General features: G+C 44.0%; 1 protein-coding gene across 3 annotated transcripts in view; it reads right to left on the reverse strand.

The window, feature by feature from the left end:
- The window catches only part of kmt2a (lysine (K)-specific methyltransferase 2A), a 56,293-nt gene that overhangs the window by 18,834 nt on the left and 14,197 nt on the right, over positions 1 to 23,262 (reverse strand). For 2 of the 3 annotated variants that reach the window (XM_053507925.1, XM_053507924.1), the window contains exons 2-19: positions 14,814 to 14,886; positions 11,221 to 14,546; positions 9,988 to 10,165; positions 9,666 to 9,891; positions 9,066 to 9,130; positions 8,486 to 8,968; positions 8,306 to 8,379; positions 7,956 to 8,195; positions 7,622 to 7,768; positions 6,962 to 7,054; positions 6,748 to 6,868; positions 6,563 to 6,673; positions 6,200 to 6,384; positions 5,931 to 6,104; positions 5,702 to 5,812; positions 5,528 to 5,601; positions 4,638 to 4,831; positions 4,390 to 4,490 (exon numbers count right to left, since the gene is read on the reverse strand). In XM_053507925.1, coding sequence (XP_053363900.1) covers positions 4,390 to 4,490; positions 4,638 to 4,831; positions 5,528 to 5,601; positions 5,702 to 5,812; positions 5,931 to 6,104; positions 6,200 to 6,384; positions 6,563 to 6,673; positions 6,748 to 6,868; positions 6,962 to 7,054; positions 7,622 to 7,768; positions 7,956 to 8,195; positions 8,306 to 8,379; positions 8,486 to 8,968; positions 9,066 to 9,130; positions 9,666 to 9,891; positions 9,988 to 10,165; positions 11,221 to 14,546; positions 14,814 to 14,886 — 5,976 coding nt within the window. The remainder of the gene's footprint in view (positions 1 to 4,389; positions 4,491 to 4,637; positions 4,832 to 5,527; positions 5,602 to 5,701; positions 5,813 to 5,930; positions 6,105 to 6,199; positions 6,385 to 6,562; positions 6,674 to 6,747; positions 6,869 to 6,961; positions 7,055 to 7,621; positions 7,769 to 7,955; positions 8,196 to 8,305; positions 8,380 to 8,485; positions 8,969 to 9,065; positions 9,131 to 9,665; positions 9,892 to 9,987; positions 10,166 to 11,220; positions 14,547 to 14,813; positions 14,887 to 23,262) is intronic. The other variant, XM_053507926.1, reaches the window with a different exon arrangement.

Genomic DNA, 23,262 nt, shown 5'->3' on the forward strand with positions numbered 1-23,262 from the left:
TCAGTCCAGTCTCTGTAATTTTTGTATTCTAAGCCACACAGTGACCTAAGAATCATTCCAGCAAAAAAAAACATCTAACTTAGGGGATGAACCAGTGAGAAACAGGTGCAGTTGATGACAGATGATCAGGCTGGTGATTAGTACACTGGTGATGCTGAATGCTGAGTGGTTGGAACAGACAAGAAGGGAAACGAGGTCGCTGCTCAAGTTGTTACATAAACAACCAATTTTTAAATTGTATCTTTAGGTGCTCTGCACAGCCTGTCTGAGTAACACAGTTGTTCCCCCTTTCTTCAATTTAAACAACATAGTTAAATTAAATTTACTATGCAGAAATTAGGGGAGACTCAGGACTTTTGCCCAGTACTGTGCAGTCTATTCATTTCTCAGACCAGTGTCTTTAAGATGTTCCTCCCCTATGATAAAACTCTCACACTTCCCGGTGAGCATTAAAGTTCTGTGTTTCATGTTTGCGTCACACATGGTAATATAATTACATGATTGTATAATAGATTTATCTGAGGAAATATATTATCATGATATTGCATTAATATAAATAAGTTATATAAAGTGTAAGGCTTTAAACCGACTATAGTTTATTATAATGGACAGTTTAATCCTGCAGGGCCGGGCACTTTACTTCCTCTTTCTTCTAATGGACTTCCAATAAACACAGGTTAGGTGATATAACACACCTAAAGGAAATGGCTAAGGAATTAAAAATGTACTTGGACCATAATGATAATGGGGAAGTCAGTCCAGCCATATCATGGGATACTGCCAAAGCTTTTCTGGGGGAATTAGAAGCAATAGATAAAAAGAAAGATCAAAATGAAAAACTTGCTCCTGATAGAGGAAGTAGCATAGATAACATAATCATATAACATAAGTTCAGTTCTTCTCAGCCTAGATGCTGAAAAGTCTTTTGACTCACTTGGATTAGATTTTTTAATTACTTGTAATATCCAGACTTGGAATTTGTGAAACAATTCATATATTCTATTCCTTCCCAGCAGCAAGAATAAAAATTACTGGGAGAATTTTGAACCGGATAGTGTTTACTTTCCAATGTTCACTCCTCTTCACTCACTCCACTCACACACTCACTCCACTTACTCACTCCTCTCAACTTACTCCTCTCCACTCACTCCACTCACACACTCCACTCACACACTCCACTCACACACTCCACTCACACACTCACTCCACTTACTCACTCCTCTCAACTTACTCCTCTCCACACACTCCACTCACACACTCCACTCACACACTCCACTCACACACTCCACTCACACACTCCACTCACACACTCCACTCACACACTCCACTCACACACTCACTCCACTTACTCACTCCTCTCAACTTACTCCTCTCCACACACTCCACTCACACACTCCACTCACACACTCCACTCACACACTCCACTCACACACTCACTCCACTCACACACTCACTCCACTCACACACTCACTCCACTCACACACTCACTCCACTTACTCACTCCTCTCAACTTACTCCTCTCCACACACTCCACTCACACACTCCACTCACACACTCCACTCACACACTCCACTCACACACTCCACTCACACACTCCACTCACACACTCCACTCACACACTCTACTCACTCAATCCACTCACTCCACTCACTCCACTCACTCACTCAATCCACTCACACACTCAATCCACTCACACACTCACTCCACTCACACACTCACTCACTCACTCTACTCACTCTACTCACTCTACTCACTCAATCCACTCACACACTCACTCACTCACTCACTCCACTCACTCACTCACTCACTCACACTCACTCCACACACACTCACTCCTCTCACTCACACACTCCACTCCACTCACACACTCCACTCCACTCACACACTCCACTCCACTCACACACTCCACTCCACTCACACACTCCACTCCACTCACACACTCCACTCCACTCACACACTCCACTCCACTCACACACTCCACTCCACTCACACACTCCACTCCACTCCACTCACACACTCACTCCACTCCACTCACACACTCACTCCTCTCCACTCACTCCACTCACTCACACACTCACTCCACTCACACACTCACACACTCACACACTCACACACTCACACACTCCACTCACTCACACACTCCACTCACTTACTCACTCCACTTACTCACTCACTCCACTTACTCACTCACTCACTCCACTTACTCACTCACTCACTCCACTTACTCACTCACTCACTCCACTTACTCACTCACTCACTCCACTTACTCACTCACTCACTCCTCTTACTCACTCACTCCACTTACTCACTCACTCACTCCACTTACTCACTCACTCCACTTACTCACTCCACTCACACACTCACTCCACTCACACACTCACTCCACTCACACACTCACTCCACTCACACACTCACTCCACTCACACACTCACTCCACTCACACACTCACTCCACTCACACACTCACTCCACTCACACACTCACTCCACTCACACACTCACTCCACTCACTCAATTGGACAGGTTGGACTTCCTCTCCCTTGATCTCAATAGCAGAAAAAGAATATAAAAATTATTATCCTCTCAAGACTTATATTTATTTACAGCATTTTTTTCTTGTAGAAGTATCTATTAAACATTTCAGGGAACGGGACAAGCACATATCTAATTCGTTTGGAACGAATAAGAGTAAGATATCCAACAATACAGCTGCCTGAGCATGGCTTTACCGTGTCTCAAAGATTACTTTACTTGTCAGCTCAGCTGAGATCACTTGTGTGTGTTGATGTAACATGACATATGAGGCTAGCTGGAAGGACATTGATCTTTGATGGATCTACACAATTCAGACAGGCTGCCCTAGCAAAGTCAGTGAGGTACTCCACTTTAGGAACCACTGAGTTATGTTTTCTGTGAAAATATGGCTAGAAGTCGTGAAAAAAATTCCATCTGCATCAAGAGATTAAATTACTGGGTTGTCTGGCATATGACCCCCACTTCCTCCCAGCATCACTGAATTACAGGTAGAGCATCATTTTACCTTTTGCCAAATAAAGACAAATGGAAACCTCAATCGCTTTGACCACTTATGTTAAACTTTTGAGCTGAGCGAAGAGTATTTTCAAATACCACACAATGTAGCTGTTTCTTCATGCCTAAAAATCCAAAATTATTAAAGGCATTATACTGTAGTTAAATTAATAAGCTGAATAAGAACTTTAAACCAGTTCTATTTTTAGAACCAATTTTATTGGTATTTTAATGCAGCAACAATGGGGGAAAAAAAACCTAGTACAGATAGGGACCCGACTTAAGAACTAGTTCCAGTCTGGGAGCATGTTCGTAAATTGGATTTGTTCTTAAGTCCAACAAAGTGAGTCTTATGTGCTTATATGTCTTATATGACTGTTATAAATGTAACACAGTTGTCAGCTGTTTTCCAGCTGTTATTTCTGACTAGAAATACCTGAAGAAGAGATTCCTCAACATTCCCTGTTATGTTCAGATTTTTGGTGGAAAACCACGATAGTTTCCTTAGGTACTTCCAAACAAAAATACACAGGTTTCATCACCTGCTGGAGGGAGTGTGGATCAGTTTCTGTAGAATAAAAAATGATGGCTCCAGAGGAACTCTTACAAGATGCTGTATACCTTTTCATGAATATAATTAACTCAGTTTGCTCAATGGAAAAAAATTTGCTTTGCCCTCAGGCTTCAGAAGGCTAGAAGAAAAAATTGGATTCCTATAACCATCTTAGCGCATTTTGCCTTCTGTGATTGAATTGTATAAATCTATAAAGTGTATCAACCTGTATCTGGATCAATCTAGGTTGAATGGTGTGTAAACTCCACCTGGTCGCTCTCTCTCTCTCTCTTTTGTATATAGCTGATTATACAAAACTAAAAGTAAAAAAAAAATGCTAAATTTAAATTGTTCATTTTACAAAAAAGAAACTGCTCATATAGCTGATACCAAAGGAGTTAATGCTCACCGTTAGTGAAAATTCTCTTGGTTTATCACCAATTATGTAAGGTTTCTTCTGGCCCCCAAGACAATGCAACAAACGTATGTGTTTAATTTATTATTCTGTCTGGGAAACACAGAACTCTGATTGTTGTTTTTTTTGGCTTCTCTGCTCTGTTTAATTCGGTAAATTCCAGTGTGGTTTATGCAACAGCGCCTTCTAGAGAGCACACTCACATTACATGCAAGAATACTTCACCCTGTGTGACTGTTTCTGCAAAATGTCCATACAGAAGTATAAAAATCAACCCTAGCGCTTACTTGAGTGTAGTGCATAAATGCAACAAGTAGCCATTCGTCTCGGCCTGACTCCTGAAATAAACTGATGGTTGATTTATTTATGTTTGAACACTATGTATTGACTTACATTTGTCTTCTCGTCACCGTAGTTCAGACAAAGTGCACATTGTCTGTTGTCACCAATACCGGAGGGAGGGGGAAGTTCAGAGCCGTCCTCCTGACTGAAGTCTAAGTCATTTTTTTGGGTGGAGAAAAGAAAAGAGATAAAATAGAATGAGAAAAATAAAACAAGCTCTCTCAAATTACAGATTTCAATTTGTAAAAAAAAAAAATTTATTAAATTCATTGGGGGTAGCGTATCATTTTGTTCCTCACCAGGTGAAAGCTGTGGTGGTGGGGGTGGAGGTACAATTGGAAAGTCAGGTTCTCCAGGAGCTTTAGAACAAGGGGCAGGAATAATCTTCATAGAGAGATGGTGCTCATCACATGCCATTTCTTCCCTCTCTTGCCACTGGGCATAGTTGTGATCCAGAGAAGGAGGCAGTACGGCATTGGGAAGTAAACCACTACTGCAGCAGGAAGGAGAAAATAACATCACTTAGCATCACTACGTTCAACAATAACAAAGTTATGGAAAGTACAGACACACATAAAAATAGACCTTAACAAAACCATAAGTGAAAGTCTGATGAATCGGATGGCAGAGTAAATTCCAACAACTACCTTGTAATAAGAAGTAGATTTACATGTGAAGCTTTGTGTTGTAGATTTTAAAATCCCTTTTCTGTAATATGTATTAACATAGTAAACATGGGGTTTTTGAAATATACAACCCCTTGTTTCATATACCCATGAATAATTCACATTAACAGACAAAGTCTGCCTCAGTCTAACCACTGGGCAACCGCAAGACTTGCCAAAGCACCTATGTGAAATACAACACCTGAGGCTAGTCTCCAACAATGGAACTAAACCGTGCATTCCCCATGGACAGGTGATATTTGTGCTCTGAAGGAGAGCACAAGAGACAGTTACCCCACTGACAAGCTGTTACAGCTTCACATTATATCACTGCCATTGAAACCACTGAAACGTCTGGTTCCATCCCCTAAATTGAAGGTTCAGACATCCCAGAGTTCTTTATAAACATGAAAAGGCTTGTAATAGTTAAGTATTACACTGCCATGCTTCAATGAAAAACAAATGTACTGATTAAAAGAAAGAAAGAAAGAAAGAAAGAAAGAAAGCAAGAAAAAAAAACTCACTTGTGAGAGACTTTGTGTGCCTCCCAGAATTTCGACTCCTTCACCTTTAACCACGGAAAAACCCGTTCCATTTGCTGTAAGGAATACAGCAATGTTAGTTTTATAAACAGCAGCGCTCCGAGCCTGAAGCACAATGCACTGGAAACACTGCACCTGCTCTCGCTCATGCCTTACCCGTATAAAGAAGGACTTGACCATGCTGTTGGCCTTCCTGCTTTCTGCTTGACCTCCCTCCAAATTAATAGCCGTCTGGACGATTCTCACAATGTCGTCACTGAAGTCCAGCTTAAAGACAGAACAGCAATGTTTGGTTCTTGGCGGCTCGGCCCATCATCACGAACTCCTGCAAATTTCCAATTATGGAATTATGACTAACAACCCAAACCCTTTTCGAACCCCTTACCACAGAACTGTAGTGCCCGGAATTCATTTTCTTTTCCACAGACTCCAAGTCAAGGGGTGAATCGCTGGGCAGGGAAACCTCTGTAAGAAGAGGAGGGTCAGGCCCTTCGGGGGAACGCCGTGAGGGAAGGCTCTCTTCGGTTTCTGGGTTCAGCTCGGGTGGCTTCATCACTGCCTATAATACGAGAGGAGATAAATAAGCAAAGAGCCACAACGAGAAAAATAACAAGGGGTACATACAGCTTGATCTAACTAGCCGGGAATAATTACTTGTCTGTAATGGAGTAGGTGAGTGGAAGTGCGGGAGTTGAGGAGTGCAGCGAGGACTTGGCGCATGCTGCTCTGGATGTCCTTCTCCAAGGCAGTGCGCCACTTAGGTGGGTGGTGCTCGGTACAGTTAACACAGGTGTAGGCCACGTTTTTAGGCAGTCTGGACAATAACTCGTACATCTCATCTACAACAACAACAACAACAACAGTAAATACGTATTCTTTTCCTTCAACGAGAAAGCAATGACGTAGCGTCAGCACAAAAATATACTACGGTAATCACAAAACACAAAAGAATTACTATGCTTTTCGACTTCTGCAACACTACACAGGCTGCTGCAGGAGAACGAACAGTCAACTCACCAGTAAGATTCTCACATTTGGCATGAACCCAGTGATCACACTTTCCACACTGCATCATCTTAGTTTCATGATCATCATCATAGCACTTATTACAGAGAGGGCAGAAGTTTCCTGCGGACAGGTTTTACGGTATTAGATGTGATTGACATGGGTTTGTACATTCTCCTTTAGTACTCGACATTCACCTTTAGCGAAACGTTTGCCGCAGTCGTGACACAAGGAGAAGTCATGTGACCACTGCGCGTCCCAAGTCTTTCCCGGTTTGGTGGCGCCACAACTTTTACAGCAGACACACTTGAAACAAATCTGTGGAGGATGTTTATCTCAGTAAGGAATGGTATACCAGTTAAATATATTGAACAAAAACAAACGAAAGCCGGAAAAGGATGCATGCAATACCCAGATTCTTTTCTTGGTGGGTCTTGTAGGATGATTGGGTCCCAGGCACTCAGGGTGAAAGCTATTTCGGCACTTATCGCACTCCAGCAGCTCCTGTGCGAAATGAAAAAGAACAACTCAGATTTGGAAAGAAATTCGTGTTTACTGTATATTCAGGGTCTCGTTTGATTGCTATCCCAGCCTACAGTTCATAGATTGGGCATTTGTATTTGGTAACGCATCTGCATCATCAAATGTACAGTCTGAAACATACCAAGTGCATACCATCTCCTTGTTTTTGATTGCATAAATATCATTAGGGTTATTTACTCAGACCATAATATTCCACTTAAAACAAAAATGCATCATGCAAACACCTTAATCAGAACTGATCTGATCTGATCCAGCCCTGATTGAAATCCATTTTCAACTAAAAGGGCAGAGAAAACCTTTGCTAATCCATTTTACAAGTAAATATTAGCCATGTAAATGCTTGATAATACAAAGTTAGCCCTAATACAAAGTTAAAATGATTTAATGGCTATAATAACATGTTATATTGTTGTATTCTGCTTTCTGAGCATAGAATTCTGAGGTTAATCGACATAATAGATCAAATATTTCCAAAAGTATTTGCAGACTAAATTTAAAGTCCAGTGCTTTAATTCTAAGAACCCTTACTTTTGTCTTCTGGTGCCGACGGCCACAGACTTGACAGAAGCGGCAGCGGCGGCAGCACCAGTTTTCCCATTCCTCGTTCAGAGGACGTTCGGTCTCTCCCAAGCAAAAGATATGGAAAGGCTCACAGCACACCTGGCAGAACACAAACTGTGGAAAGGCCACACAGACAGTAAGGGAACATTGCTGTATAATTCAGTGTCTAAAAAGACAGGACAGAGTCCTCCAGATTCCTTGCCTGTAACCTAACCTTGCAAAAGGGAGGTGTAATGGTTTTTTTTTCCATTATCTAAACCGAGGCGAATACAGTGCTACACAGTGACCGAGACTGTCTTACCTCCACGTTGCCACTGCTAGCACAGAGAAAGCAGACTACTTGTGGGGTGATTGGCACAGAGGTGAGGATGCTGAGCCCACCCATTTCCCACACCTTCTCAATGTCAAAGTCCTCTTTAAAATCCACTCTAATTCGATGCACTCCGTCGGAGGGTGCTTTCTGCTTGGCAGTGCCCCCAGTCGAGGGAGTGCTCAGGAAGTTTAAAGTACTGCGGTCAGGTTTGGTGACCATCTGTTTCTCCTGTAAACAACAATTCAGGTGGGTGGTCAAAGTCTGAGCCAAGTAGCGTATGAAACAAAAAACAAACAAGAAGAAAAAAGAAAAAAAAAACCTTAGAAAGAAGCTCCTACCTTCTCCTTGGGTTTTGGCCTTGGTGGAGTACTACACTGAACAGGATGCTTTTTTATTTGCTTTGCTTCTACAGCTAAAAATAAAATAAGATCTATGTATATACAAATCAAACATCAAAAGCAGAACAAAAAGCATGTAAAGAATGCCGTGAGGAGGTACACATCACTAACAGTTCCTACCAGAGGATGCAGCAGATGAAGGCTGAGAATGCTGCGAGGGCTTCTTTCTGGGTTCATTCGATGATGACTTTGTCGGTCCTTCCTTTTTTGCTGGAGTCTGGGTTTGCTGCTGCATGATCTCTTGAGATGGTTCTGGTGGTTGGTTAGACGCAGTGGTGTGTGGGGACCTGGATAAAGGGCTGGACAGCTTCCGGTCCTTCTTATAGGCAGAACTTGGAAAAGCTAAGGGTGGTCTTGGGTCCTCCGGGCTGGGAAGTAAAGGGGGATCGTTGTCTGGGGAAGAGTTGCGTGATGCTGGCGATGGTGACAGCTGTTTTTGTTTGTCCTCGTCCTGTACTGGTGGTGGAGTGTCACTTTTCTTCACTGAAGGGTCATCCTTTGAGGGAGCTGGGGTTGATTTGAGGCTTACCTCAGGGCACTGAGCTTTGAAAGAGTGATGGGCTTCCTTTTTTTCGGGCACTTTTTTCTTCTTGTCTTTTTTACCTAAAAAAAAAAAAAAAGGTAAGATGGACTGTGTAGATGGGGAAAAATGGCAATGTTCTTGAACTCGGCAGTCTGGAAGAGGAAGTGGTACACTGACCTTTTGCTTGCTTCTGAAGAAACATTTTTGATGGCATCCACTGCAAGTTCTGGCATTTCCTTTCCCTGTTACAATGGACAGATTTACTTTTGGTTTAATACATCTGAAGCACTCAAGGCATGCAAGGTGAAATTTAAGAGGCAAGGTTAAAAAAACAACAACAACAACAACAATCACAACAACCACCCTACAATATTGCATAGTGCAACAGCAATTAATTACACACTTAATAATAATTGATTATACTTTAAAATACTTTCAAATGTAAAGCCAATAATGTATAATCATCTCATGAAACGAGTAATATAGTAGCTAAACTTTTATATTTTATTTACTGTCTACAAAAATTTATTAGATAAAATAACTTCGGCAAAATTTAGATTTAAAGATTTCATAATGGAAAATTATAGCATCTAATCAGCTGCTTACAATACTGATAATAGCCACTAAATATCAGAAAAAGAAATGTTATTTTTGGTGCTGATATTCATACTGCACAATAAATACCTTTTATGGATTTCAGTCCAAAATTTTAGAAAGATAACATAGGTGGAATGAAAAACTGTAAAGAAATGCCAAATATTTCAAATCCATACTTACTTGCAACATTGTTTTTTAATGTTGCGTCCCCCAAACTTAGGCTTATCCAGACAGTTGGCGCAATGCCCGCAGTCCTCTGGGACTTGACAACCAGGACACTGGCCACAACGCCGGGAACGCCGACCCTTTCTGGGTGTCGCTTCCTGGACGGTTTTGTGTCTTGTTACTGGTTTGAGGGGAGGAGAAGAAGGCTCTGCCTCTTCCGAACCTGCCACTGAAGATTTATCTACAAGAGAAGTAGAGTTACTTCTATGTAAATATACGGTAAACATAGACACGATGTCTTAAAACTAAGACAATGTTCCTACTAGAAAACACTCACCATCATTCCCCATGGAAGACAGGATCTTTTCTCTCTCCTCCCATGGCAAGGCACTAAGGGTGGGCATATCATCTGGGAACACAGCACGATTGCGACCCAATGCTACTGCGGCACGACGGCACACATGCTTGATCCGTGGACCACGAACTGATGCTTCAGAAGAATCACTTTCTTGACCCTGTGCAAGCAAACATTTTTACTAAATTGACTTAGTAGATGAAAAACTATTTTTTAAGCTGCTATGTTAAAAATGTGCAGTGTTTAATTTTCTTTCATAAATTGATCGTTCTTGAATTAGCAAGGTCCGTTAAAGTTTAATTAAGGTGATATCCAAGTAACCAATTATTACTTTAAAAGAGAGGCAAACTAAATTAGCTGCCTTTACTTGGGAAATAGCCAGATCAACAACAGGCATTATTTAAAAACATTCAATCAATAAAATTTTCCCATAAATAACCAGAATCATCCAAACTGCAACTAAACTATCCTTCTAACCCTACCCCTCTTGGCCAGGAATGTCCCGATATCGGCTTCTGAATCAGCATCTTGTGCATTCTGTGGTGCTTTATTGCTCAGCATGGCTGTAAAGAGTGGTTATTTCAGTTACCATAGTGTTTCTGTCAGCCTGAATGAGGTTGGCCATGGTCTTCTGACCTTGGTCATCAACAAGGTGTTTCTGTCCATAGACAGTTCAGACAAGTCAGTTAATCAGTTAGTTTGATGATTAAAAACTAACGTCAAACTGTTGTATGCTCCCGAGAAGATCAGACGTTTTTGTAATACTTGAGCAGAATGTCTCGCACCAACAACCGTGACATAGTCTCTAAGATCTTCTTTTGATATTTGATCTGAAAACATCAAGTTAACCGAAATTAACTGAACATCTGATAATTGAGATAACTGCACGATTGAGGAAGTCTATAGGCCTTACACAGTCCTGCTAGTATAGATTTTTTTAGTCACTGACAAATGATACCTTTACCTGAAAAAATCTCACTAGTAAGCAGATTATTTAAGCATAGCAAAGTTCTTGGTTAATAAAAAAAAACCAAAAAAACTATAAGACATGATCACAGTAAAAAAATATGACATTTTATGTCAGTAGTTAGGAAACGCTAAATATCGTAGATTGGCTTTTTGTACCCGGATAGAGTGAGTAAGTAGAAAGGGTTAATGTAATTCAAAATAAGCAAGCATAATTGAAATTAAGATGAACTATTCATGAAAACTAACCTGCACTTTAGGCTGATCGGCTGGTTTCAAGCACTTGCTCTTTTCTATATTAATGAGCTGGGCTTTAGCCTTTTTCAGGAGGCCTGCCACACGCCTGTCTGTGGCTGGCTGTTTTTCAGCATGGTCGAGCACGGAACCTAGGGATGGTGTAGAGAGTTTTCTGGAATGAATGGGTGGGATGGGTGTGCTAGATCTCTCTTTGCTCTTCTCAATTTCATCAGCTTCCATACCTTTTTCTGGCAATCTGCCTTTTTTGGACATGCGTCCTTTAGATAAGAATGCCCTTGCTGGTGGAATTACATTTGTGTCAACTGAAAGGGTCTCTGCATCAGAGTCAATAGAAACAGATTTCTTTTGTCCAGGAGTCTTTTTGTGACTGAAAGAATCCTCAACATCCTTGTCATCCCCAGCAAAAAAGCTTGGAGTGGAATTAGTAGGGACCTCCGAAGCAAGACTCTTCCCTCTTCTTTCCCAGTCTTTTTTTGCTTCTTTTTTATTTTCCTTTCCACGGTCTCTGTTTCTCTCCGTATCTCTGTCTTTCTCCTTGGGATGGGTGTCTCGTGAAGTCGAGATGCTTCTCTCTCTCCCAATTTTTCCAGTGCCTCCGCTTGAACCTTGGGGACTGGAAGCAAAACGAGGGAAGAGCTGTGATGAGGAAGAGGCAGAACTCCCACCACCACCAAGGCCCACATCCACTCTTCGAACATCAGAGGCTCTATGACTAATGGGACCAAGAGAACTTGACGAGAATGAATTGAAAGGGGCTTGAGGTAAGGCACTTGGAGCAACTGGGCTCACTGCAATCCCAGGTAAAGGGCTGGAATTGCCAGTCACACTTGTAGGAACAGAGCTAGTTAGTGCAGAGTGTTCAGCAGAGCTCTTTCCAACTTGGACGCCTGACTGACTGCTCCTGGTGGTCATGGAGTGTGAGGGTGATCTGGATTGTATGCGGGAATGCCCAAATGTTCTCCTCTTCCTGCGTCGTGGTAGCCTGTTTGAAGGTGGTGTCGTCTGGAGAGGGGATTGAGAACTAGGGCTGCTACCCGATGAAGATGGCAAAGTGACTGACTCAAAAATGCGAGAGTGGGCAGCACTGGGAGTAAAGCGAGGAGCACGAAGTAGTGGGCTTCGTTTGTGGAGCTGAGGCTCAAAACGAGATGAGGGATGCTGGTGATGATGATGTAGAGGAGAAAACAGCCTAGAACCTGCCCCAGCTGTACCACCTGGTGAAGGGAACCCTCCTGGTGCCAATCCCCCTCCTCCAGGTCCAGGAGGCATCAGTCCTACATCTTCAGCTGTGAGTGGTGGAGGGCGGAAGTTATCAAATATAGGCTTTCGAATAAGGCCCTCTTTTGCATATTTGGCAGAAGAGAAGTATTGCTGCTCTATGTGTGATGTCCAGCGAAATGTGGGCTCTCGCAGTATGGCACGGCGTTTGTCATGAGATCCAGAGATTATCGGAGGAGTAGGCAGGAAAGGGGCAATGGTATGAGGCATAATCCATGGGGAGTGGGGGTGATGTTCACTTATGGCAGATACACCGGATGAGGCTGACTGAGGGGGCTGAGGTGGAGTAAGAAGAGGAGGTGGCGGAGGAGAAGATGATGAAGAAGCTGTAGAAGAAGCCTGCTGGGATCCTGCCTGAGTAGAGGGCATCATTACACCTGTGGCAGGGCTGATGATGGCTCTTTTCCTATTGCTGATCAGATTGCTCCGACCACGTGACAAAAAGTTGCCTCTTCTAAGGCCTTGACCTCTGCATCCTCGCCTGTTTGGCTCCATTAACTCCATGTGCTCTGTCTCAGGCTCAGATGGTGGGGACAGTGGACGTGGGGAATGGTGCAGACTAGCCTCCCTCTCTCCCTGAGAGGAAGGGGAATGGTCAGGCTCCTCTGAGAGCACCTGGGTGCCATCTGAAATCTGCGAGTCACAAGAGGAGTCATCTAGACTGGGGCTGCTGGAGCGTGAAGACTCTCCGGAGGAGAGCTGGAAGGAATGTTGTGACACTGCACTGGAGCCAGATGCTGCACTGCTACTGAATCGCCCATTACTGTTGCAGCTGTTGTTACTGAGGTGACTTCCTGTTGCAACAGTGGCACTGGCAAGAGGGGCAGGGGGTGGAGGGGGCGGGAAGGAATCAACAGGCGGGCCTGCCCCAGAGATGGACACAGTTCCGGTTGTACTTGGAGCAGTGGAAACAAGAGTGGAGGATGTTGTTGAGGGATGGGTGACCGGAGCTGGCACAGTGGAGTCTAAACGTGCTATTTTCATGTGTGGGGGAGGGGCACCAAATTCATCTTCAATAAATCGCTTGGGGGTCTTAATAACCCGCAAGGACACTGTACTCACCACGGGCATTATGAACTGCCGAATGTTTTTCAGCTGTGTTCTTGTTCTTCTCCTAATACCAGATTCAATAGCTGCCGCTCCCTGAGTACCCACTGCTTCCAGTTTCTTTTTGCGAGCCCCTTTTTTAGCCCGCTGCAGTAACTGCTTCGCAATAGTGGCATCAGTGCGTTTGGATGATGGGACAGTGCGCACAGGCTTGATATGGCGGGGACTTTGCCGTAAAACTAAACGACTTCCGGGTTTTGGAGGTGTGGTTGGATTGACGAGTGATTCGGAACCTGGGGAATCCGGGATAGTGCATTCATCTGCAGAATGGGAGGCCCTGAGCTTGAGATGCTGTGTAGAGCGGGGATCCATATCCTCTTCTAGGCGAACGCCAAAGCTCTTATGTTTGGCAGTGCCAGATTCAGATGGGGACAACTCCACAGCCAATGAAGCAGCAGCAATCTCAGCTTTGAGGCGCTCAGCAGAAGGAGGTCTGCCACGCCCCCGTCTTGGCACAAAGGGAACTGGGACACCTTTTAAAAGTCCAGGCTTAAGGGGCTTTACTTTGACATCCCGCATCCGCTTCAGTTTGGTCACCTTTGAATCACGGCCCACTTTTGCTAACTTGTTCTCAGATTCCTGTTGAGGCACGGATCCGAGAGAATTTCTCTTTCCGGTCTTTCTCTCCTTGTCATCTTCCACAATGTCTTTGCGAAGTGCTGGAATACAGTTCTGCTCCAGTCCAGCATCCCTGCTGTCACTGGATAATGTCTGGCCACCTTGAGGCCAGCTTCTCTGGTTACCCGATGCAGGAGGTCGGCCTCTTCTTTTCTCCCCAGAACCAGGAGGTCTACCTGGTGGCCTCTTCACCTTCTCTGTGGGTGGAGTTGTGATGACAGGCAGAGGATGAGATTCAACACGGGTAGACAATTTCTGCACAGTTAAACATCTTGGGGGGCGGCCTCTTGGCTTCTTTTCATGTGGCAATTTAACTACAAAAAAAAGTATAACATTAAGAAACTGAAATGAAGGTGGTGAAAGCAAACTCTATAATAAATATAAGCTTTGAAAAAAAAAAAAAATCACAAACACCAACTTTAATGACTTTATGCTTTAAATAAATCAATTCAATGATTATTTTTCCAAAACCCAGAAAAAGGTTCTATAAACAATAACATATTACCAAAAAAAAAGGAAAAGAGTGGTAAATATAGTAGCATTAAATCATGGCTGAAAAAATATGTTTAAAGACAATTCACCTGTTGACATTGCCTCAGGACTATGTACTCTTCCATTTTCAATGACTGTATCAAAACCTTCGAATGCATCTTCCTATGAAAATAAACAGACATATAATGAGCTGAATTCGTTATGTAATACAAAATACAGGAATTATTATCAACAAGAATTTCTAGATAAGCAAGTCACAGCTGTCATTTCTTGATCTATTAAGTTACATTAAGCCTGAGGTTACAGAACTGAGTTGCGCCGAAACAGTCACAATCAATCAGAAACGTCTCGGGTTAGTTTGCTGTAACCCTGTTCCCTGAAAAAGCGGGAACGAGATGCTGCGCGAAAGCGCTATGGGAAACGATTCCTCGTGACCGGTTGTGAAGCACGTGTGTGTCAAACACGCCAAATATTTTGGCATCTATAACCTCAGGCAGGTGACGTCAACCGATGAGGTGCACCTGGAGGTTATAAATAGGCATGAACCGGAAACACCCCCAGGTCAATTTTGTCTGAAGGATGTCCAGTCACGCATGCAGTGCGGCATTGTAGCGCAGCATCTCGTTCCCGCTTTTTCAGGGAACAGGGTTACAGCAAAGTAACCCGAGACGTTCCCTTTCAAAAGCTACACTCGATGCTGCGCGAAAGCGCTATAAGAACGAGAATACCCACTCCGCCGCACTGCAAGTGTCTGGACCCCCAGGGTTGTGTCGTGTGCGCACAGTACCCCCAAGGAGTCCTAGACCCCGTAAGCATGGCATCAAACCATGACGCCTGACCGATGTCTTGCGGAAAGGCAGCCTGCCGCATGCCATCTTTGGAAGCCCCTCTTGCCGGAGCAATAGACAAAGGCAAGCTTCCTGGTCGAACGGCCCTAATCACTAGAGGCGAAGTATGCCACGCGCCTCATAGGCTAGAGCACTAGCATCTTTAACCCAACTTGTCTAATGGCGGCGGCCCTTGGGCCGCGGCCCCACGACATATGAGACCCTGCTCTAATTTACGGCCCCGGCTTAATGCAGAGGTGCGCTGTAAATTGAAGAGCATGATCTGGACACAGCGAATGAAGACTTACTGCTCCGGAGCTAACGGCGGAGGACCGAAGGCTTCAACTGTGGGAGATAGTTGGGTAAAAATGCAGAACGGCTTTTTTTTTTTTTTTTTTTTTGCAGAAACTTCCAGCACTGTAACAGTTTGGCAGTGTACTGGGTCTACATGTTTTATGTCCTGGAATGTAAAAGATCCTGAAGGACAGAATTTGTCCTGTCCTCCTAGGCTAGGGCACTAGCGTTTCCAACCCAACTCGTCTAATGGCGGCTGCCCTTCGGCCGCGCCCCCAAGACGTATGAAACCCTGCTCTAATTTACGGCCCTGGCTTAATGCAGAGGTGCGCTGTAAATTGAAGAGCATGAGCTGAACACAGCGACTGAAGTCTTAACTGCTCCGGAGCTAGCGGCGGAGGACAGAAGGCTTCGACTGTGGAAGATAGTTGGGCTGGAGTGTAAAAGGTCCCGAGGGACAGAATTTGTCCTGTACTCCTAGGCTAGAGTGCTAGCATCTTTAACCCAACTCGTCTAATGGCGGCTGCCCTCCGGCTGCGGCCCCAAGACATATGAAATCTGCTCTGATTTACGCCACTAGCACAGTAAGAAGGCTGATGAGGCCCGTGAATAAGCCTGCAACTAAGGGGTGCTTTCCACCAGCCCCATCAGTCAGGACGTAGGCGAGGAGCGGCTACGTATGTTCTGAGTGCACTAGGGCAAAAGCCTGAGGTCAATTTTCTTGCAGAAGCTCCAGCACTGAAGCAGTTCGGCAGTGAACTGGGTCTGCATGTTTTGCCATGTCCTAGTGTAGTTTTCCAAGCTAGGACATGTTAACCTCCTGACTGCTGGAGGGAATATTTCAGGGCCAGAAATAGAGTCATCGTTTCGGGGCAATTGATGTGCAACACGAACAGATGACCTCTCCAGATCCCTTGGGCTGGGTGGCCATCTAAGGCCGCACTCCGGCCCCTAAGGGAAAAACGTCTGCCGTTAGCAACTTGCGACGACAGGACAGACCTAGAGTGGGACCCAGGGTCAAGGACGAGGGTCTGAACCACATAAAAAGGGTACGAAGCTCCCGGCGCGTAACCCTTATTACCTCTGGGGATTGGCCCTTGGATGAAATCCCCAGGCACTTAGCCACCACAGAAGCGGTGAAAGTTACTTCCTGCTTAGCTTGAACTCCTTTAGAGTGTTCAGAATGGACTTGACGCGCGCAGGAGACAGCTGTGCCCGCAGTGCGGTCGGATCTCACATGACACTCAATGTATGCTTTGTGTAGGAAAGAGAACGCTTTCCATGGCGTTGAGACTCGATCCTAAAGAAAACGAGGTGAGCTACGATGACATGTTAATGCCAAGGCGCTAGCTCCATGAAGAGGGTACGAAGCTCTCGGCGCGTAACCCTTGTTGCCTCTCAGTTGCTGGAGGGAGTATTTCAGGGCCAGAAATAAAGTCATCGTTTCGGGGCAATTAGTGTGCCACACGAGAAGATGACCTCTCCAGCTCCCTTGGGCTGGGCGGCCATCTAAGGTCGCGCTCCGGCCCCTAAGGGAAAAACGTCTGCCGTTAGCAACTCGCGACGACAGCACGGACTTAGAGTGGGACCCAGAGTCAAGGACGAGGGTCTGAACCACATAGAAAGGGTACGAAGCTCCCGGCGCGTAACCCTTGTTGCCTCTGGGGATTGGCCCTTGGATGAAATCCCCCGGCACTGAGCCACCACTGAAACCACTCTGGGAGCGGTGACGTTACCACCTCGCATGGCTTATACTCCTTTAGAGTATGCTTTAATGAGTTCGGCGCGCGCAGGAGACAGCTGTGCCCGCGTTGCGCTCGGATTCCACATGACACTCAACCTCATACCTCATGTAGGAAGGAGAACGCTTTATGGCGTTAGGGCTCCATCCTAAGAAGTGAGGTGAGCTAGGGCGACGTATTGACGCCGACGGAGGGGTAGTGATGGTGGTGGCTGTTAGGTGTTCGGTTCCCTGAAACACGGCAGGAGGAACCCGAGCAACTAACACTTTGTCCTGAGGATACTAATTTTCCACAGTGCTTCGTGCTTAAGGAGACATAGCTGGCAGTAGGTTCCCCGCTGCCAGCCTCTCTAAAGGTGCACGAACTTTAACACCTCGGCTAGATGGGTGTGTCACTGGAGACCGCTGCTCTCCGAAACACCAATGGTGGCGGAGATTGAACCACGGCCTCCTAAGGATGCTGGTCCTCTTCATAGCTTCGTACCTAAAGAGACATAGCTGGAAGTAGGTTCCCCGCTGCCAGCCGCTCTAAAAGGTGCAGCTCTCAGTAAGTCAGTCTGGTCTGCCTGCAAAGCCATCGTGTGCAGGGCTGCACCAGGCTGACCCGCTGCCTGAAAAATCTTCTCCCACCAACGAAGATGTTAGTCTACACGCTTGGTAGGGAGTGTGGATTTTTCCCAAGAGGATGAGCTCCCAGGAGAGAGATAGCCCGTGAGCGTCTCTCTGATCTGGGACATCATCATAAAGGAAGAGCATGCTTTCATCCATGACATTGGAACAAACCAAATGTCAATAGCACAAAAACACAGGATAAATATGGCTTATTCCATGAAAGAGTTAACTCATGGAGGTCGCCAGGAGGGGAGGGGCCATCACTGAGGCCCCTCCTCCTCCGGCCACCCGACAGACACCTGTCGGCTGACCGTGAGCGTTTGGGGGATTTATTTAATTTATTCATTTTTATTTTTACCGCGAATCGAGGTGTACGCGTCGGACCGCGCGTTACCACCTCTAACACAAACTAACACACCGGCTCATCACTAGAGGAGCGGTCTGGAGTGATAGTTTCCATCTCCGCGGGAACGAGAGAGAAAGTTTTTCCCCCCTTCACCAGAAGCGCCGAAGCGCGCTGGAGAAGTGGAAGGTAAAAGACTCATAATCCGGCGAGAGAGCGAGAGAAAAGGAAAATCCTGTCTCGCGCACCTCGGCCAGATTGCACGCCAGAAATGCGCTGCGGGTCGCGGTTTCACTTTAAGACGGCGAACCCGAGCGCGCGGGACTTTAATAGGGAGAAAATCGCAATACTTACCTGCTCCCTGAAGCCCGAGATAGCGTGCTCCTCCCCCAAACACTCAGACAGAAACGCGAAGATCGCCCTCAGCGAGATATTTTTCTACACGGAGGGACGGACTCGTGTCTAACTCGGCCATCTTTCTGGTGAGTAGTAAGCCACTTCTATTTTCGCTTTCTGTTAAAATGCTTGCACACACGCACACACACAACATGGATCCTGAAGAGAAAATGATCTGGGGGTGTTTCCGGTTCATGCCTATTTATAACCTCCAGGTGCACCTCATCGGTTGACGTCACCTGCCTGAGGTTATAGATGCCAAAATATTTGGCGTGTTTGACACACACGTGCTTCACAACCGGTCACGAGGAATCGTTTCCCATAGCGCTTTCGCGCAGCATCGAGTGTAGCTTTTGAAAGGGAACCTCTTTAACTGTAATGTAAAAAATTGTCACGGTTTAATGAAGCAGTTCGGTTGTTAAGGTTATTATGGGTGTTAACAACGTTGTGTCTGTTTCTATGGCTGAATCGGCATCATGTAAGTTACATCAGGGATTCAAACCTATGTATGGATAAGCCTCAAAAAGTCTCCTTCTCTAATATATACACTATGTTGCCAAAAGTATTCGCTCGCCTGCCTACACATGCATATGAACTTGAATCAAATCCAATTCTTAATCCATTGGGTTTAATATGAAGTTGGCCCACCCTTTAGCTTCAACTCTTCTGGGAAGGCTTTCTACAAGCTTTAGAAGTGTGTTTATGGGATTTTTTGACCATTCTTCCAGAAGTGTATTTGAGAGGTCCGAAACTGTTGTTGGATAAGAAGGCCCGGTTCACAGTCGCTGCTCTAATTTATCCCAAAAGTGTTCTATCGGGTTGAGCAGGTTGCGCAGTCATGTTGGAACTAGTGTGTGGTTGTTTTTCAGGAGTTGGGCTCGGCCCCCCTACTTCCAATTAAAAAAAAAAAAAAAAATTTCATTCTTCAGAATACTAAGACATTTCGGACATGCTTCCATTATTATGGAAACAATTTAAGAATGGTTGCTTTCTGTTTCAACATGACTGTGCACCAGTGCACAAAGCAAGGTCCATAATGAGCAAGTTTGGTGTGGAAGAACTTGACTGGCCTGCACAGAGTCCAGACCTCAACCTGATAGAACACGGAGACAGCGGGCCAGGCCTTCATCAGGGTCTGATTCCACAAATGCGCTTCTGAAAGAACGTCCCATAAACACACTCCTAAACCAAGTGGAAAGCCCTCCCAGAAGAGTTGAGATTGTTATAGCTGCAAAGGGTGGACCAACATCATATTAAACCATATGGATTAAGAACTGGATGTTCCTCAAGGTCATATGCATGTGAAGGCAGACGAGCAAATAATTTTGGCAATATAGTGTGATGAGCAATAATATTGCAGGCTTCTGGCTAACACTGTTCAGGGATGGACCCCACAAAACCTGTTAAAGTTTCCTGTTGTATTTGGCACATAAAACTTTTGCAGCAGTCCTGTAAGATGCGAGATAGGCCACCATGTTTTGCAGGATCTGAGGAACTTGAAGGACAAGTCAACACCTTGAATCAAACCTTTACTAAACAATTCCTGCAGTGTAGTGGAGAGCATTATCCTCCTGAAAGAGGCCACTGCCAATAGGGAAGACTTTTGCCATGAATGAGTGTAACTGTTACGCAATATTTAAATGGGTGATTTGTGTCAAAGTAATGTCCAAATGAATGCCAAGACTCAAGGTCTCCCAGCAGAACTTTTGTATCGCTAAATATATCAAATTTCTATTTTCCCTCACTCTTTATATATCCCACATATGGACAAATAAATAGACAATTGGAGAGACAGATGCAGATCCTTCACATTAAAATAAGTGATTAAGTAAACAATTACGCTGCATTCTTCCAAGCGACATAATTTCCAGCCTCATTAGTCCTTGCAGGTGTGGAAATACCCCTTACTTAGCACCCAGAGTGAATAAGCCTACATGTTTCGTTTCGCACAGATACATGAAGGATAAGCAAGATCGAAAAAGACAGCTAAAATAAGCAACCACCTGCATTATTTCCACATTTAACAATCAGACAAAGAGGGGAAACCTACTCATCAAATTGAATGTTTAAACAGTGTCCTCTGGGGAGTTTGTATATTTGTAGCATGACGCACCTTGCTTTGGCATGCGATATTTGTTCTTGAATCACCACCACACACCGCAGTGCACACATGGACTAAAGACGGGATCGGGCCATCAGTCCGAACTATTTTTCGACTAGTCTTTTCTACTAGATTAATTACCTTGCACGGACGACAGGCGAGATTTTCAGAAATACAAAAAGGCAGGGATGAAGAAATCTGAGCAATAGACATAGGAATGAAGCTCAGAAATGTCAGATTACGTCAGTGGTTTCCAGGCAACAAAAAACAAGCAGCGCACACAGAATTTCTCATTTGTCCACTCCTGTTTATGTAAATGCATGGTGTAGGTGTTTTTTTATTTAATTTTATTACCTTTATTACATAATAATGCCTAAATGCCTGCTTTTACACCATTATTAATTGAATTATATTATTATCTACTGCCTATTCTAACTACCTAAAGAGAAAAACACTCTGCTCCCTTAATTTAATGGGTGTTTTTGTGGAGAAAAAAAAGAAGAAAAAGACAAAAAAGTTACAACGTTGAAGTGTCAGTTTAACGCATAAAGTTTGAATATTTCTCAATATGAAGCTAATCTTACGTTCACATTTGCAAATACACACTGCTGTGTCAAAGTGCTTGCTGTTACAATGGACAGGTTGGTCGCCTCTAGGTCCACATTTATATGGAGTTAATTATGTGCCAAAATTTAACAAACAAACACAATCTGCTTTGCAAAGAAAAAAACGACTTTCTCACGAATGCAGCGTTTTGCAAACAAACACAATCCGATTTGCAAAGAAAAAAATTCAACTTTCTCACAAATGCACCCTCCATATTTTCTTACAAATGCACCCTCCGTATTTTCTCACAAATGCATCCATCCGTATTTTCTTACAAATGCACCCTCCGTATTTTCTCACAAATGCACCCTCCATATTTTCTCACAAATGCACCCTCCGTATTTTCTCACAAATGCATCCATCCGTATTTTCTCACACGCGCCCAACCTATTTTCTCACAAATGCAATGGAGCAACTTCCTCTTCCAAAACAGCAGATGGCGCTATCGGTCAATTTACTCTTTTCTCCCGAGACCTCAAACAATGTGTTTATATGGTTTACCCTTATGTTCCAGAGGAATATGAGTGGGGAACAGTTTTGAGGTGTCCATTATATATCCAGACAGCCAGACATATAAACACTCCACTATCTTTAGGATAGAGCCCTGTAGGGGAATACAGTTATATCAAACCACAGCTGCATTTTAATTAACTATTGAAGGCTGAAAGAACTGCCATCATGTTTGGCTTTTTATATCCATACCAGACGTATGCGACATGATGCATCAAAATCTTTTATAATTAGTGATCATATCTACATTTAAATAATCTTTAACAAAGTTATAAGGGGGAAAAAGCTATAAATGAACAGTAAACATACTGAATTACAGACAGAATTCTATTACAAACCTGCTTGTAAAAAGTTTCATAAATTTCATGCAGTCTAATACAATGATTCTTGCATCTTACTGTATCTACACCTCGCGCTGCAACAGCTGTTTACAATGTATGATTGTACCACAGACACAGATTATTTAAATGTAGATATGATCACTAATTATAGTTAATAATTCAATAGTTAATTAAAATGCAACTGTGGTTTGATATAACTGTATTCTCCTACAGGGCTCTATCCTAAAGATAGTGGAGTGTTAATATGTCTGGCTGTCTGGATATATAATGGACACCTCAAAACTGTTCCCCACTCATATTCCTCTGGGACATAAGGGTAAACCATATAAACACGTTGTTTGAGGTCTCGGGAGAATAGAGTAAATTGACCGATAGCGCCATCTGCTGTTTTGGAAGAGGAAGTTGCTCCATTGCATTTGTGAGAAAATAGGTTGGGCGCGTGTGAGAAAATACGGATGGATGCATTTGTGAGAAAATACGGAGGGTGCATTTGTGAGAAAATACGGATGGATGCATTTGTGAGAAAATACGGAGGGTGCATTTGTGAGAAAATACGGAGGGTGCATTTGTGAGAAAATACGGATGGATGCATTTGTGAGAAAGTTGAATTTTTTTCTTTGCAAATCGGATTGTGTTTGTTTGCAAAACGCTGCATTTGTGAGAAAGTCGTTTTTTTCTTTGCAAAGCAGATTGTGTTTGTTTGTTAAATTTTGGCACATAATTAACTCCATACATTTACCCTCCAGCGTGAGCTGTGCAAGGTGAGT

This window comes from Clarias gariepinus, chromosome 11, assembly GCF_024256425.1.
Source record: "Clarias gariepinus isolate MV-2021 ecotype Netherlands chromosome 11, CGAR_prim_01v2, whole genome shotgun sequence".
NCBI lineage: Eukaryota > Metazoa > Chordata > Actinopteri > Siluriformes > Clariidae > Clarias > Clarias gariepinus.